We start from the raw sequence: 17,899 nt of genomic DNA, 5'->3' as shown, positions 1-17,899 counted from the left end.
GTGTTAAAATTAACAAAGGGCAATAACTCCAAAATTAGGACAAAAGGAGTTATTGTTCTTATGCACTGCACATCTACCCATTGAGATCTATTCACCTACAAAGTTTCATGTTGATATCTCTTGTAGTTTTACAGCTATCTGCTGGACAAGATTTTTCTATAAGGGGAAATAATTCAAAAATGAGGCTTAACAGAGTTATGGTTCTTTTGCACTGAACTTCTACTCGATGAGATCTATCTATCTACAATGTTTTATCTTGATATCTCTTATAGTTTTAGCTTTATGTTCCGGACAAAGTCAAAGTGTTAAAATTAACAAAGGGCAATAACTCCAAAATTAGGACAAAAAGAGTTATTGTTCTTGTGCACTGCACATCTACCCATTGAGATCTATTTACCTACAAAGTTTCATGTTGATATCTCTTATAGTTTGAGAGTTATGCCCCGGACAAGATTTTTCTATAAGGGGAGATAATTCAAAACCCGGGCAAAATAGAGTTATGGTTCTTTGACACTGCACTCCCCCTCAATGCCCTCTACCACTGTATGAAGTTTAAACAAATTATCTCTAAGGGTTTTCAAGTTAGGCTCCCGACAAGAAAACGGACGGACAGACGGACAAGGCGCCGACTATATGCTCTCCCGAAATTTTTCGGGGAGCATAAAAAACACAACAAAGAAATAAGTTGTGTTTAGAGAAAAGAAAGACAACAGTGTCCAGCTTCAAAGGATTTTGAATTGTAAAATGGGGGTTTAGAAACAGGTACATGTAACAACTAAGTATAATATTTCTGAGAATTTTAAAGATTTCATTTTCTATGTCAATTTTTAGCTCCTGTGACCAACTTTTGCACCAGACTCACTTGAACATTTTATATAACTTTTGTAGCAGACCAACTAATAATCATTTCTGTGTAGGTTGGTAAGAATATAAGTAATGGTTTAAAAGGAGAATCTTTAACAACTATGTGGATAATGACAGACAACAGACACTGCCTTCACAAAAGCTCACTTGTGACAGCTTTGTGCTCAGGTTAGCTAAAAAGGAGGTCCAGGCGTATTCCCTTGTACTAAGATATGGCTTTGGCTACAATTTTTTGTCCCATAAATTCTCTGTCCTAAAATAACAGTAGGCCATAACTGAACAACACCCCTTTGGATTGTGACATTTAAGATTCACCTGCCCTCATCTGATATAAATTCATATCAATTTTGGTTAAAACCAACCAAAGCAGTTCAATACTGGTATTAGGCTTTAGATTGAATAATTTTCTTCCAATTATATATGCCGCTCCTGTGAAGTTTCATCTCAAACTGGGGGATATTTGATAAAGAAGCATCTGCCTATTCACAAAGCCCAGCCTTACCCTTCAGTTCTATGAGCAAAAAAAACAAAACAACAACAATACTCAAGAATACAACTAGCATTCAAACATATTTATTAACAGCATGGCTACATCAAGTAAACAAATATTGTTTTTGTTGTTGCTTTTTTTAAAACAGCATTGTCCATTCAGTCTGATGATAAATAACTAACTTTATTCACAAAATGTTGCACTTCTTTTAAACGAAACTGACACATCTGAAAAAACAAAATAACAAGGAAATTCACTTACATGTACAATGTAACAGAAAAGACAGCTTAGAACTTCTGGATCAATAAAACTTTACCATATATAAACATAAATATACAATATAACGAATCAGGGATAGTAAGGCCAGCATCATTTATGTGTATACCAATCATGCTGCGTCCTATATAGCCATGACATGCATAAAATTATCCATTTACATTTATCAGCTTAACTGATAAGATATTTAGAGCAGCAGTGCCTAGGATTAACAACTAGAGTTCTAAATATCCTATTGCAATTTGCAGCATTTATGATGTGCATCAACATCATACAATATATATAAAACTTTTGGAGATGACCAAAAAGTAATGTTAACCATATAATATTATACTGCAGCCCCTGTTATTAAGCTCAAGTTTGGGCCCAAGGCCTCAAACCAGGTTTGGTATCTTTCTATTGTAATATCTGTGATTATTTAGAGTCTTTGTTTTCAACTGTGATTTAGGATCTGTGACTAACTTGTGCACTAGTGTTTATAAAACCTGGCCAAAATCTATCGAGCAGTTGTGTACAGAAATTGTGAAGAACAATGTTAAACGGCTATTACAAAAGTTTATTTTAAGCTTACGTAAGTTTATAAAAGCAAACCATCAAATAAGAAGTTGCTATAATTATACATACACATTAATAGAATAAACTTGTCCGGCTATTTTTCTTCAGATTCTTCTTCTTCTTGAAACTGTTGTCTATAGTATGGTATTTTCTTTACAATTACTTTCCAGTCTGTGGCATAAAAAAAGGCCAATACTCCTACAGTTCCAAAGGCAATCCCTGTTTTTGCCCTGAAAAAAAAGAGAAAAGAAAAATCATTGGAAAGAAAAATCAGAAGACTATTGTAAATAAGCAAATATGTTGAACTGATATATCTGTCATAATGTCCTCATTTCACCAACTCCGGTGCCAAATTTAGGCATTATCCCCCTCAACAGTGAGTACATAATTATATTTCTCCATTTTTCTTTTTAAATCCCCTCATTAAACAAGAAAAACTTTTATCGGTCTATGTCTGCCAAAAGCAGTCCTATTGATTTTGTTCTTTGCAAAATAAAATATATATGTAAAAAATTGTAAATCTTATATCATAAATATTGTCAATATTTTTTGTATGTACTGTGTAACAAACATTGCCTGAAACCCCATCCCCCCTAAAAGGGGAAACCTGAAAATCCAACCCCTCCCCTCCTACAGGTAGTGTTCCCTCAGCAAAGAGCCTTGAGGGCATAATTTAAGAAACATAAAATGTCTTCAATGAATTTGATGTGAATCATGCAATTTTGATCTAGAAGAAATAAATGTATTCATAAATGTGGCAACTGAATGAAACTTAGTGATCAACTCATTCTAATTCATGTAAAAATATTCCTGTCTAGAAAGATTCTAAGCCACATGTTTGTTTTCAAAACTACAACAAATTCAGGAAAATACGGAAACAGAATAAGGCATGATAACGAAAATGCACGCACACTCATTTAGTCTGGGGTCCTCTAAACTGGATTCAAATGAGGTAAAACAATTGTGTGAACATTACTCTGGTAAGTTTTCACAACAGATCTGATCCAAAACTTTAATGTCCCAGAAGACGAAACAAAAATTGTTAAAAATCAGCATATAATGTCTTGCAAGTCAGAACTACCAAGACAGATGTCCCACTCTGATCATCTCCCCGTGTTTATAACCCTTTGGTCTATATTAAAACAGTAATGTACTACAGATACTAAACAGAATAACTTGAATATAAGACAGGAAACCAGAATAAACTGAAGCAGTGCATAATGAATGGCACTTTTAAAATGGAAAATGTAAAATAAAATTACTGATTATCTTGCACGTTCAAATTATAATGTACTATAATTTTTGTCAAAGAGCTCGCTTTGAGGTTTTACCTTATTCATATTAATGATAGGAACCGGCTAGCTGTACGTGAGTCACCCCTGGGCTGGGGCAAGGCCAATTTTGACCCCAGAGCTTTTATTTGAACAAACTTGGTAGACACTCACACTGACTAGATGATGTTTCATGCCAAATTAATATTTAAGCTCTAGCTCTTTATGTTTTCTAAAAAAAAGATATTTTAAGTTTTTTCTTTCGGTTGCCATGGCAACCAGAGTTCTGCTTAGAATTAAATTCTTTGAATAATTTTAAAGTTGACTACCAAAAGAACATTCCTGTGAAGTTTGGATGAAATTGGCTTAGCGGTTTATGAGCAGATGTTGTTTAAAGTAAAAGTTTACGGACGGACGCCGGATGAAAAGCGATCACAAAAGCTCACCATGTCACTTAGTGACAGGTGAGCTAAAAAACACCGAAAATATTTGTGATAGTAGAAGTTTGTCTATCATTAAAGAAATTGTTTGCATGTTCCATGAAACTCATTTAAAAATTCTATTGTAAGTTCCTGTATATACTTTAATTAAGACTAATTGATTGTGTCTTAATGTTTGATATTTATTTATTTAAAAATACAGTTATACGTACAATTGCTATAATTTGCTCTAGCTGTTGTTTAAAAAAACAAGAAATAACCAACTAGAACTCCGCGAGTCGGATGTGTCGCCTTGTGAACAATGTAGTTTAGGGGAAATGGCCAGGACAAAAATGAAATATGAAAAATAACAAAGGGCAATAACTAAAAAAATAAGTGCAGAGCAGCAGTTTCTGTACACTGCAGTTCTTATCAATAACATCTATTATTCTATGATGTTTCAAGTCCATAGCTTTCATACTTGAGGAGAAATGACCAGGACAAAAATAAAGTATGAAATTTAACAAGGGCCATAACTCAAAAATTAAGAAATGCAGAGTACCGATTCTTGTGCACTGCACTTCTTAATAATGAGATGTATCATCCTATGAAGTTTCAAGTCCATAGCTTTTATACTTAAGGAGAAATGGCCCGGACAAAATTTAAGTATGAAAATAAACAAAGGGCAATAACTCAAAAAATAAGAAATGCAGAGTACCAGTTCTTGTGCACTGCACTTCTTCTTAATGAGACCTATCATCCTATGAAGTTTCAAGTCCATGGCTTTTATACATTAGGAGAAATGGCCCGGACAAAAATAAAGTATGAAAATTAACAAAGGGCAATAACTCAAAAATTAGGAAGTGCAGAGTACTGGTTCTTGTGCACTGCATTTCTTCTTAATGAGATCTATCATCCTATGAAGTTTCAAGTCCATAGCTTTTTTAGTTGAAGAGAAATGGCCCGGACAAAATTAATGTATGAAAATTAACAAAGGGCAATAACTCAAAAAATAAGAACTGCAGAGTACCGGTCCTTGTGCACTGCACTTCGGGTTATTGAAAGAAGCATGCATACCAAGTTTGAAGTCAATCAGACTTATAGTGACTGAGTTATGCTCCGGACAAGCTTTAGGGGACGCCGACAACGACGCCGACGACGACGCCGACACAGACGCCGCCGCCGACACCGCCGACGAGAGTAACCCCTATATGTCACCTTTTCAAGGCGACACAAAAACTGCTTTTCACTGTTTTTCTTCTTCAATGTTCTATTTATTTATTCATTCCACTCATATCATGCCATTATGAAAGTTCTAAGCTTCTTTGGCTGATTTGATTATTTATTCCATGCATTTAATTAACAAACAAGATTGCATCTGAGAAAAATGCTATACCACCGCATTAATACAACACTAAATAGTAGTGTAGGAACAGATTTTTTTTGTTTCTATACAATTGAAGATTGTCATAATGCATAGATCCCTGACCTATCTTATTCTTATTATCAGATTAGTGGTTAAATCTATTGTTAACTCAGAAGGAATATATCAATGCACTTGAGTCTAAATTTCATGACTACATCAAAGGACAACACAGTTAAAAACTTTGTCAAAATCTAGGTCAGCTGATATCAAAGTTCACTTTACATCTTAATCTGTGCACATGGTTCAAATTTCATAGCTGTACATCAAAGGACAAGAAAGTAGGTCACATCATCAAAATCTAGGTCACCTGATATCAAAGTTCAATTTTACAACTAAAACTGCACATTGTCAAAATTTCATTGCTGTAAATCAAAGGACAAGAAAGTAGGTCACTGTCCCCTTGGGCAAGGCAAAATTTTGACCCAAGGGTTTAATTCAAAACAATCTAGATACAGGTCCACCAAACAACATTTCAAGTCAAATATCTAAGCTGTAGTTCTCCTATTCAGAAAACATTTGTTATATTTTCTGTTTTTACTATGTGTACATAATGAGAATCACTGCCCCCGGGCAGGGCCAATTTTGACACCAGGGGAAAAATTTGAACAACTTTGGTAGAGGACCTATAGATGATATAATATAGCAAACATCAAAGCTCTATGCCTTGTACCTTCAATCAAAAATATTTTTTATTTTTTTACTATATGTACATAATGAAAATCAATGACCCCCGGGGCGGAACCAATTTAGACCCCAGGGCTGTAATTTGAACAATCTTGGTAAAGGTTCACTTCCCAAAATCTCATGCCATATATTTAACCTCTAGCCTTTGTCAATTCAAAGAAGAAGATTTTTCAAGTTTTTACTTTATACATATAAGGAAAACTATCGCCTCTGGGGCAGGGCAATTTTAACACTAGGGACATACTTAAAACAACTTAAGTAGAGGACCCATAGATGATATTATATACCAAATATCAAAGCTCTAAGCCTTGTACCTTCAGACAATAAGATTTTTTTATTTTTTACTATATGTATATATTGAAAATCAATGACCCCTGGGGCGGGGGCAATTTTGACCCTAAGGGCTATAATTTGAACAATCTTGCTAGATGTTCACTTCACAATGTTTCATGCCAAATATCTAACCTCTAGCATTTGTCAATTGCTAGAAGAAATTTTTTTTTAAAGTTTTTACTATATACATATCAGGAAAACCAATGACCCCCGGGGCGGGGCCGATTTTGACCCCAGGGCTTTAATTTGAACAATCTGGGTAGACGTCTACCAGACAATGCCTTATGCAAAATATCTAAGCTCTAGGCCTTTTGGGTCTTTACAAGAAGGTATTTTAAGTTTTTACTATATGTACAAAAAGTGAAAATCAATGACCCCCGGGGCGGGGCCTATTTTGACCCCAGGGCTATAATTTGAACAATCATGGTAAGGGTCTACCAGAGAATGCCTTATGCAAAATATCTAAGCTCTAGGCCTTTTGGGTCTTTACAAGAAGGTATTTTAAGTTTTTACTATATTTACATAAAGTGAAAATCAATGACCCCCCGGGGGCGGGGCCAATTTTGACCCAGGGCTATAATTTGAACAATCTTGGTAAGGGTCTACCAGACAATGCCTTATGCAAAATATCTAAGCTCTAGGCCTTTTCGGTCTTTACAAGAAGGTATTTTAAGTTTTAACTATATGTACATATAGTGAAAATCAATGGCCCCGGGCGGGGCTGATTTTGAAGCCAGGGCTATAATTTCAACAATCTTGGTAGAGGTCTACCAGACAATGCCTTATGCAAAATATCTAAGCTCTAGGCCTTTTGGGTCTTTACAAGAAGATTTTTTAAATTTATTCTTATAATTCCTTTTGGTTGCCATGGCAACCAGATTTCTGCATGGAATTAAATTCTTTGAACAACTTTCGAAGCCCTTCACCCAAGGATCATTCCTGCCAAGTTTGGTTGAAATTGGACTAGGGGTTTTTCACAAGAAGATTTTTTAAGTTCACTATATAATCTATATAACACACACACACACAAACAAACACACAGGTGAATCGCTATATGCCACCGCATCGCAGATTCTGCGGTGGCATAAAAATGATTTAATATTTCATTTTTCATACAGATAAAACATGAAATCATAAGCATAAAAAACAACAATGTAATAACAATGTTATACAATGTTATTATTGAATCATAAATTTAACTTAGCATACACATTATGACATATACAATGCAGAAATTAAACGATGATCAAATATAATTGATGATCGATTACAAAGTTTAACTTTGTAATCAATCATTGATTATATTTGATCATCGTTTAATAATCGATTATCTGAAATTTATTTTCTTGCTGTTATTTAAGTGACTCACTGTATTATAACAACACTCTAAATTAAAGCCAGCTTTGGTTGAAACATTACAATAATTTTCATTCAAATCAATATGAAAGCATACTGGTGACCATGGAGTTAATAGTTGACAGTGAGGCATTCTAGTTTAAAGATATACTATGCTCAAATTTGACATCAGAAAATATTTAGAATTGCTACACAGCCTATTTGTAAATATAAAATAAACATGTTTTGACTTCCCACAAAGAAGATATGTTATGTATAAAATTATTCTACACACTAAAGGTGGTTGCAATATCATTATATAGTGTCATTAAAAAAACCCTGGCAGTTTTGTTAAGAAAGAACCAACTTAACTTATTCCCATACATATATAGTTTATTCATTCCTTAATTGGAATTGAGACATAATAATTTCATACATTTTAATGAATTTATTTGATTAAAATATTTTACTCAAGGATGAGCATAGTTTATCTTTAAACAAGTTTATTTCAGTTGATAAAGTGGTACAGTACTGGACACGCGAAACCCGCAAAAGTCGCGTTATGCCGCGAGTGTAGTCTATGTCGCGACGGGACACTACGCGGTAAAACATCGCCGCGTGCAAGTTCGCCGAATTTCATGGCGGTTCACGAAAAATCGCCACGATGTATCGCCGTAATTTACGGCGAATCTTCAGCAATAATTGTATTAGAAAGTACTACTTGGTCATTCCCGTGGTCTTTTATTTTGAAAACTTTTAAAAAATCTTGTAAATGTCATGTATATTTATAAATATTTAGCATTTGAACATGTACAGCGTATACATTTTGTATACTAAAACAAAGCAATCAGGTGCTGGTGAAAATTAGTTAACAATAAAACGAGATTGAAATTACAAAAGGTAATTGGTACTACATCAAAGAACGCACGATAACAAATTGTCCAATTGTTATTTTGATAATACAAATGTAATTAAAATCCATTGTTTACTTTCGCGCATATTCTATTTTTAGAACAATGCAAAGCGACATTTAGCACCGATTCACAGGTGTAACTAATTATTACGTCTAATACGCTAATTATGATTGTTGAAAATTGTAAAAGTTTTATCACTTAAATTGAGACATTCTTTACCTTCAATTTCACGAGTAAAAAATGACAGGTGCATGAGTAGCAAGATGCAAATCAGATTTTTTTTATTTCCGCCAAATCAGCCAGGGCATTCGACCCAAAAAATTCCCTCGAAAACAAAAATAAAATCGGAGTTAAATCACACATTTAATATGTAAAGTAACGAGTGATCATTCATGAGGGCATTCTGTGCATAAAATTAGGGTGTAACTATTTAAAGTATTTACATAAATAGCGACCAACCAGGGAAGGATATTTTCCTTACGTCACGCAGTACTGCATGGTCACTAGTTTACCATTGGTAATTTTAATGTGCTTTGGGGTACATGTTCGTTTGTTTATGACTGACGACACAGATTAAATACTAAGCCCATGCAATAAAACATTTCTGGTAGCAGCGGGGATTCTGTCATAAAATTGACCGAAAAAATCTTCAAGATCATAAAAATGTAAATAAAATATCACAATCAAAATGCACTTACGATTTATAATATGTCAATAATTGACACAATCAATATCCAACATTTTTTTTTACTTGAGCAATAATTAAACATGTGTAATCATTCCTTGACAAAAAGAAATGACAGTTTTTTTCTGATATATAAAAAAGAGGTGGAAGTCAATCGAGTGTCGGCATTTCTTTGATGATTCGGCAACAACTACAGGTGTGTAAACATCAAAGATTCACATATTCTTCAGAAGAGCCGACCAATCATTTGTCAGAGGTCATTTCGTGTGTAAATTTTGTATTTATTATTTAACAAAGGAAACATTATATTCCTTTTATTTATGGATGCTTCTTTTTGCGCGAGTGTTTTTGTGTCTTTTAGCGCTATGGAATTTCAACAATCGGCGATAATTTCGGTAACTAACAATTAAATATTTTAACATTTTTAAAACAGGGCATTCAGAAATTATAGGAGACAAATCTTGCGTGTGTTATTTTTTACAGACGTGTAATAAATTGAGTAATGATCACCCGAGAGAACGAAATGTCCCGGTGATCCACTATAACTCTTCCAGGTCATACGGGAATATTTACGCAGGATTAGTTTATCACATCGGTAATTTGACCATGCTTGAATTTATGTCTTATGTTTTCTTGATACAACTTCATGTAGATCTACTAATTAATTTTCGTACTTGTACATGTATATCTGGTTTCAAGTTCACAGAGTACAATTATAAATAGATCAACATGAAGTTATACAAATGAACATGTATTATTCTCCGCGAATCACGGCAAAATCGCCGCGAGTTGAATTCGCGGCAATTGTCTCAAGTTGCCGCGAATTCGCTCGCGTTATAAAGCATGAGAGTTCGTCGCGAATACGCGAATTGTGTGGGTTTCGCGTGTCCAGTACTGTAGTTACACAAAATGAAAATCTTATAAATATAAAAGCATGATATGTACATTGTACATATTTACTTTGTTATTGTAAATGTTTTGATTATAATTTATATAATCGATGATTGATCGAAAAGGGTTGTTCGATTATTTTCGATGATCGATTATGATTTTTGTCCCATTAAGAAGCCCTAATACAATGTACTTTGTATAATGTATTATGTAACTTTAACATTTTTATCAAGATGACATCGCTTGCATTTCCTTCGTTTGCTTTTTTTTTACAAAAATGTTGGAGCATCTTTATTAAAGTAAACATACAAGGACAAATGCGGGTTCTTCCTTAAATACCTCGTTTAAAGAGACAAATTAAATGTGCATTTTCTACTTTCATATAATTTTAAAAAGTGCCGTATTGCTAGACAATACAGTGTGTCCTGGCTAGCTGTATGTGACTCGTGTACAGCTCGAACTTTTGGCTAGCCGTACTAGCCCTTACGGCTAGCCACTTCCTTAAAGATAGGAAAATCAAATGAATACCTTTCAATAATAATACAAAAGAACGTGACCTTTTAAAAGCTTGTTATTATTTTAATAGCAAGCTTTACGGTAATGCAGGGCTCTAGACAACTTTTGGGGACAGGTACCCATTCCCTCAGGAAGGGGAATTTTGCGTCATTTCAAGACAAAAAGGGGAATTTTAAGCCATATATGAGTTCTTTAAATTTAGGTTTTACATTAACTCTTGGCACAATTTCCTACCATTACTTACAATAGCTAGTATATTTATTACTATATACCTAACAAATAAAACATATAACATGAAGTTTTTCTTGAGATAGGCTATCTCATTATTTTTTTTATTGCTTTGTTATTGCACTTGACTGACTCAGACATCAATCAGAGCTCCAGATATATGTTTTGGCCAAGGGTTTTATACCCCTCAAATTCTAAAGTGAGGGGTAAAATGCAAATTCTGAAAAACGTTAGAGTTATATTAAAATCTATAACAAGCATAATGCATTTTTGTTTATGATAAAAAATTAAAACTGACAGTTGTTTTTGTTGTTGTTGTTTTTAAAAAAAAACTTGTACAACAGAAATTGAATCAGTGCAACAAGCTCTGGAAAGCCAAGGGTATGTTGTACCCAAGTGATGGAAACACAGGAAAATTATTTCCTATTATAGTCATTAATTGTTTCTTTATTTTTAAAGTTAAAAATGTATCACACTATTTTGCAATCTGCACTGGTCAGTTTCTTAATCTATTTTCTACATATTTCTGCCTGTTTCTTTAGATTGAAAACAATTATAACAATGAGAATTGAAATAAGAATTAAATAAAAATAAACAAGAAAGTTTCATGCCTTTTTCTAAAAAAGGGTTTGGTTTTCAGAGAAAATTGTAACTGTAAAACTGGGTACGAAAATATTTGAGTACAAAACTGCAAGAGAAATACGTTTTTTTCCAACATCAATCTGACAGAAATTAAAATAGTTTTGTTTATTAACTAGCAAAATATGACAATGTATGTCTATTCTCTAAACAAATTGAATATAAGGTAAACTCCTACAATGATTATCCTGCCAAATTAATTTTGTCAATAATTTTACGAGAGTTTACCTCCTTCTACATTTCTCACTTCCTGCTACTTTCGGTTTTAACATACAGCGTTGTTGACAACTGTAATTTAGTTTTCAATCCATTGAAAAAGTTAAAAGAAATATATTTTATTTTTATGAAATGAAAACATCACTTTTTTTGTTAAATATCAAACATTTATTCTACAATTTTTTTTAGGGGAATTTTCTGCTGAAATAGGGGAAAAAAGCATATGATTTTGAGAGGGGAATGGGGCCGATATTCGGCCCCAAAAATGGCCAAACGAGTGCCCTGTAATGCGAGTGATGGTTTTGAAGACTTTCATCTAGTACTGAACTGACACATCGCAAATTTTCGAATTACAAGATAACAATAAAACCAAGGTATTCTGATTGAAAACGGAAGAGAAGACTGGTGTCCTGGGCACTTATATGGGAACCATAATAGGACAAGTAACCAGACTAAACGGAAGCAGTGTATAAAATACTGAATGACAATTTTAAAAAGGAAAATGTAAAATAATTTAATACTATTTTTACGGTAAAAGTAAATCGAGCTCACTTTGAGGATTTGCCTTTGTCATATTATTGTATAACAACTCTTCTTTTGTATCGAGGATAATCTCAACAGTCTAAAATATATTATTCAGTAAGTACAGCGAAGGTCCTTTGTGCCCCCCTAGTAGTCCTTTGTGGCTCCTTAGCAGTCCTTAGCGGTCCTTAGCTGTCCTTAGCAGTGTTTAGTAGGACCGTCATGGAGTGAAACGTCAGTGATTGAGTGAACAAACAGTCTCTCATGACTTTAAAGATGCTAAGTTCCACTTGACAAATTCAGACTAACTTACCATTTTAAACCGAAAAATTTCGTCTTTGAAAACAATGCTGAGGTTTTACCAGGCGTGGAGAGAAAAGGCACATCGGCCTGTAGCGGTCTCTGTAGCTTCATTTTCGGTTTCTGACCTTGAAGGAAAACTTTACTTAGACACCGGTCAGACTGGGATTCGGCCGTTTCCGCCAGTCGGAATATATAGACTGGTCCCCTGCGCGCTTCTAAATTTAGGTCAAACACGCACATTGATTTTCCCACAGGAAATGGTCCCTAAATCCTACCTTAAAATTGAGTTTAAAATTATGCTAAAGAGGAGATTTTTCTAGCAGAATGCCTGACACATAAAAATGTTCCTGTTATATAAGGGTAGCCAACCATTTTTTTTTTCTGCAAAATGACTTCAAAGAGGATTACCCCCATTTCATTGAAATTTTTTGCTGATGACAGGACTGACATACACATGCAAATATCCAAGTCATAAATTATCATAGAGACTCATGAAATATTTCATTTTCTTCAGAAAACAATGTGGTGTTACTTTCTAAATTAGCTTTTATACTTAAAAGTATTCTAAATACATTGAAGCATCTACTGTACAGTAGTGCTATATTTGTGTGTGCGATACAAAATACAAGATACAAATAAGAAACTTTATTTTAAGTCGGTTTACAAATTACAAGAAACATTAGCTAATAAGCTATTTTCTGACAATAACAGAGACATAAAACATATTTACTAGCATAAAACAGATCTGAAAAGTAAAAACATTTAGAGCTAATAGCACAGGAATGAAATGGATCAGTCTCCCAAACTCATTAACAAGTAGTTTTTGACCTTGCGGATGTCATTAGAGAAACTGTTCCATATCTGAGTGTCAGATACACGAGCAATATAAGCTTTAATTATATAGCCATTTGTGTCAGATGGCTTTGATTTAGATTTGAAAGACCTTGATGTTAGTGAATATTATAAACATTTACTTTGTTTCAGTTGGTTAGACAACTGATTATCAGTCCTGAGGTCCCGGGTTTGTTAATGTTTGTTTTATGTTTGTTAATTTGGTGTGGATGCAGAGATGCAGAGATGTTGATACTATGAATTTATTTCTAAGACTGTTTAACAATATGTAGTCAATTGGTCAGTACACTAAGTAGGCGGAGCCTAACAATCAAGTATAAAGGTACTGCATGCAAATATATATTTAATGTAGAATTAAATATGAAACAATATATATTTAATGTAGAATTAAATATAAAACATCTCCCTTCTTTAAAAAAACAACAACAAGAAATGTCGAAAGAATCGAAAGGCAAATGATGTTGGTATCACTTGTATCTGATTTATCTTAATGTCTGTTTTGTTGTTAGATAATGTTCTCAATTCTGTTCCTCCACAGATGTTGTAAAATTTCAGCAAATTATTTATGGCTTATCTGTGAGGTAGAATGTCCATTTAATTGATAGCTGATTCCAGACTAGTTCCATGGTGTATCATTACACTAATAGTCACTAAATTCACACCGACCTCAAGAATGATAATATTTGTAGTCTACACGTGTTTCTTTGTACTGTAGAGATAGTTGTATGCATAACTATACATAAACACATATATTATTTTAAGAGGCAACATAACATTATTAAAATAGCATGTATGAGTAACAATTTTCTACAATGTTAGTTTATGAGGTTTTTTAACACAACGACCTGATCTTGTTTTATATTCATTGTCTGCATTCTCAGACAGGGGTGATTGATGTTTGACATGCGAGGTTTGTTTTGGTGTCTAGTCTGTAAAACAACAGGGGATTTTTGAGAATTAGCGTCTTGACCTGGTGTCAATATTTTATTGGCAGGGTCATTAGTACTAGGGTTATGAACTTTTGTGTTATAGGATTTAATTTTTAAAGGTGGTTGGTGTAATGTAAAATTTGAACTGTTCTCAGTTTCAGAAAATGGTTGTTCATTTGATTTTAGTAGATAGTATCTATTTCGTCTATATATTGCACCATCTTTTGTTCTAACATCATAAGATCTGTCATGAACTTTATGTATAACTTCTGCAGGTAACCAACTTTTTCCTTGCCTAATTCTAACACCTTTTCCAATTTCTAGAGGTTTGAGGGTTTTAGTTGACCTGTCATTATAATATTTTGACCTTTGTTCAGCATTAAACATGCTGTCTCTGATAACCTGTGTGGGAGAACTTTGGGATCAAGTTGCTCTGACATTAATGGCAATGTTGACCTTAACTGTCTGCTCATAAGCAGCTGTGCTGGAGATTTTCCACAGGGTAATGGGGCATTGCCATATTCCAGCATCGCAAGATAAGGATCTTTTCCTGCTTGTTTTGATTTTGTAAACAGATTTTTGACAGTTTTGACATTGATTTCTGCCAAACCATTGCCTGATGAATGACCTGGGGATGATGTAACATGAGAAAAATCATACAGTTTTGCGAACTGTAGGAAACTTTCTGCACTGTAACATGGGCCATTATCTGAGTATAGTACTTCAGGTATTCCATGTCTGCTAAAGAAGCTTTTCAATTTGCTAATGACTGTACTAGATTTTGTACTTGAGATTTGACTAACTTCAAAGTACTTGCTGTAAGCATCAACTAATAACACATAATCTGAATTATTCCAATGAAAGAGATCTGTAGCACAAATTTGCCACGGCCTATCGGGTATTTTATTTGGTCTCAAGGGTTTCTTTGGGTTTGAACACCTATGCTCTATACATATAGGGCATTCCAGAACTTTTTTCTTTATGTCTGTGGCCATGTTTGGCCAAAAGAGCACGTTTCGAGCTCTATTTAAGCATTTCTCTACACCTAAGTGTGCATCATGAATAATGTCAAGCATGAGTGATCTGAGCTCTGCTGGAACTAGAATTTTAGTATTCTTTAAGATGACACCATCTATAACTGATAGTTCATCTCTGAAATTCCAGAATTCGAGAATACTTTGAGGGCAATCTTATTCTTAATTCTTAATTCTATTATTAGGCCATCCTTCATGAATAACTGATGAAAGAATTTTCATTTGTGGGTCAGATTTGGTTGATAACCTAATTTGTTCCATTTTTTTGGTCACTCACTGGTAAGTTTGACATAATTGGGTGTACATGTGTTTCTAGATTAGCCAATTCGGCAATTTCTGGGCATGTGTCTGGTAAGAATTTTCGAGACAAACAATCTGCTAGGAGTATATCTTTCCCGGGGATGAAAACTACATCAATATCATATGGCTGCAAATGCGGTAATATGCGCTGCAGTCGTGGAGGTGCTGAGTCCAAGCCTTTTTTCCATATAGCTTGGAGAGGTTTATGATCACTTTGACATATAATACGTTTACCGTAAATGTACTGGTGGATTGTTTTACATCCGAAAAGGATGGCGTACAAATCCTTTGTGATTTGGGCATAATTGACCTCAGTAGGGGTAAGTGACTTTGATGCAAAACCAACTGGTTTACCCTCCTGCACGAGTACTGCCGATAAACCATACTTGTACGAGTCGACTTGAAGAGTAATTTCCTTATTTGGGTCAAAGTAAGAGAGTATTGGACCAGGGATTTGTGTAATAATGCTTTTAACCTGTTGTAGGGCATTTTCCTGGGGTGCATCCCAGCTAAAACCTACATCTTTAGATAGAAGCTGTCTCATGGGTGCAGTAATTTCTGAGAGTTTGGGTGCAAATCTCTGTAAGTATGTGACCATGCCTAGCACTGTTTGCAATTCCTGTTTAGAAGTGGGAGATGGCATCTCTGCCTTGACCTTTGCAGGATCTATTTTTAAACCTTGATCAGTAATTAAGTGGCCAAAGAAAGGTAACTCTGTTTTCCCTGTTTCCGTTTTGTCGGGATTGAGCTTGATGCATATTAATCGACATTTTCTCAAGAGTCTGTCCAGATTTTGGTCATGTTCTGCCCTATCTTTGCCGTAAACAACAATGTCATCGACAATTGTTCTTACTCCTGGCAAATTTTCCAGACACTATTCCATTTTTGCACAAAATGCATCATTTGCATTCTTTAGGCCATATGGGAGTCTTAGGCATCTGTATCTTGCAAAACAACTGTTAAAAGTTGTCAAGTAAGATGCCTTTTCTGTTAGTTGGATAGACCAATAACAACTACATGTATCTAATTTTGAAAACACAGTAGCATTTGACAAGTCGGGCAATATGTCGTCAATTGTCCTATTAGGGTAATGAGGTCTTTTGATGGCACTGTTTAGATCTTTCGGATCTAAGCATAACCGTAAAGAGCCATTAGGTTTTTTTACTGCAACTAGACTATTTACCCAGTCTATAGGTTCTGTGACTTTCTTAATAATACCTAAGCTTTCCATTCTGTCAAGCTCTATTTTAAGTTTGTCACGAATGGCAATAGGAACTCTGCGTGGAGGGTGAACTACTGGTGTGACATTGTCACGCAACTGTATTTCAAATTCCCCTGGCAGTTTTCCTTTTCCGTTGAAAACATCCGAGTATGTATTGAGCACTTGCTCCTTTGTAATAGGCACTGTGCACGTATTAGACAGTACTAACTTAATTAAGTTTAACTTAAGGCATGTTTGAAGACCTAGAATGGGGCTTGAATGTGTATCCACTATGTAAAACTCTTCTGTAGAGATTTGACCTTTATATGTACAATGTACAAGGAAGATTGATACAGCCATCAACTTTGAGAGGCTGACCATTGTATACAGTTAATTGCTTTTGTGTTGGAAGTACAGGACCTAATTTGCCTAATGATCTGAATATTGACCTTGGGAGAACATTGACCTGAGCTCCTGTATCAATTTTCATATTAAACTTTGACCTTAGCAAATGCTTGATTTGTTGTGCTGTCATGCTCAACTGTATAGACATACCTGTCATTATCATGACGGGATAGGGAACAATCAAGCTCATTTGTGTTAAAATGTGTTACGTCATTAACATTTTTGCTTCCTAAATCCTGTTTTCTTTTCCTACACATTTTCGCAAAATGATAAAACTTTGTACAGTACAAACACTTTTGACCCTTGGCTGGACATGTATCACGTTTTATATGGTAAGTCCCACAGTTATTACAGTTATTTGTATTTCCAGTAGATACTCGTTGATGGGTTCTAGTGTTGTGTTTGCTGCCATCTGTCTTCCTGCTTTGCGTCCGAAACTGCTTAAATGGTGCTGGTGTTGTTGCTGCTGAGGATTTCTTGACTGCATGGATGGATGGGGCTTGGCCGCTTATATCCATTAGCTGTGTCTGACTTAATGCATAAGTGCGAGACAAGTCAATACATTTTTCAAGTGTCAAGTTTGATCCTCCATTGATGAGTTTCTCTCTTAT

The 17,899-nt window shown here is 34.5% G+C and overlaps 2 protein-coding genes across 2 annotated transcripts; both read right to left on the bottom strand.

Annotated features, from left to right (window-relative positions):
- Window positions 1-1,421: 1,421 nt before the first annotated feature.
- Window positions 1,422-12,742, bottom strand: LOC132754695 (uncharacterized). Its single transcript, XM_060745358.1, has 3 exons — window positions 12,578-12,742; window positions 2,255-2,415; window positions 1,422-1,581 (listed from the first exon to the last, which is right to left on the bottom strand). The coding sequence occupies exons 1-2, from the start codon at window positions 12,676-12,678 to the stop codon at window positions 2,280-2,282; spliced, it is 237 nt and encodes a 78-aa protein (XP_060601341.1). The 5' UTR covers window positions 12,679-12,742; the 3' UTR covers window positions 1,422-1,581; window positions 2,255-2,279.
- Window positions 12,743-14,668: 1,926 nt separating this feature from the next.
- On the bottom strand, window positions 14,669-15,343 carry LOC132754490 (uncharacterized protein K02A2.6-like). The gene has a single exon (XM_060745130.1). The coding sequence runs from the start codon at window positions 15,341-15,343 to the stop codon at window positions 14,669-14,671; it is 675 nt and encodes a 224-aa protein (XP_060601113.1).
- Window positions 15,344-17,899: the final 2,556 nt, after the last annotated feature.

Source organism: Ruditapes philippinarum, unplaced genomic scaffold, assembly GCF_026571515.1.
Source record: "Ruditapes philippinarum isolate M1 unplaced genomic scaffold, ASM2657151v2 ctg134_1_1_1_1, whole genome shotgun sequence".
Taxonomy (NCBI): Eukaryota; Metazoa; Mollusca; class Bivalvia; order Venerida; family Veneridae; genus Ruditapes; species Ruditapes philippinarum.
The sequence above is the reverse complement of the archived record's forward strand: the minus strand, read 5'-3'. Positions and strand labels throughout refer to the sequence as shown.

Excerpts from the sequence above, each read along its gene's own strand:
- LOC132754695 (XM_060745358.1), bottom strand. The coding sequence starts at position 12,678 with ATGAAGCTACAGAGACCGCTACAGGCCGATGTGCCTTTTCTCTCCACG. Across the intron at positions 2,416-12,577 it reads AAATTTTTCGGTTTAAAATG|GGCAAAAACAGGGATTGCCT; the intron begins GTAAGTTAGTCT and ends CTTTTTTTTCAG.
- LOC132754490 (XM_060745130.1), bottom strand. The coding sequence starts at position 15,343 with ATGGCCACAGACATAAAGAAAAAAGTTCTGGAATGCCCTATATGTATA.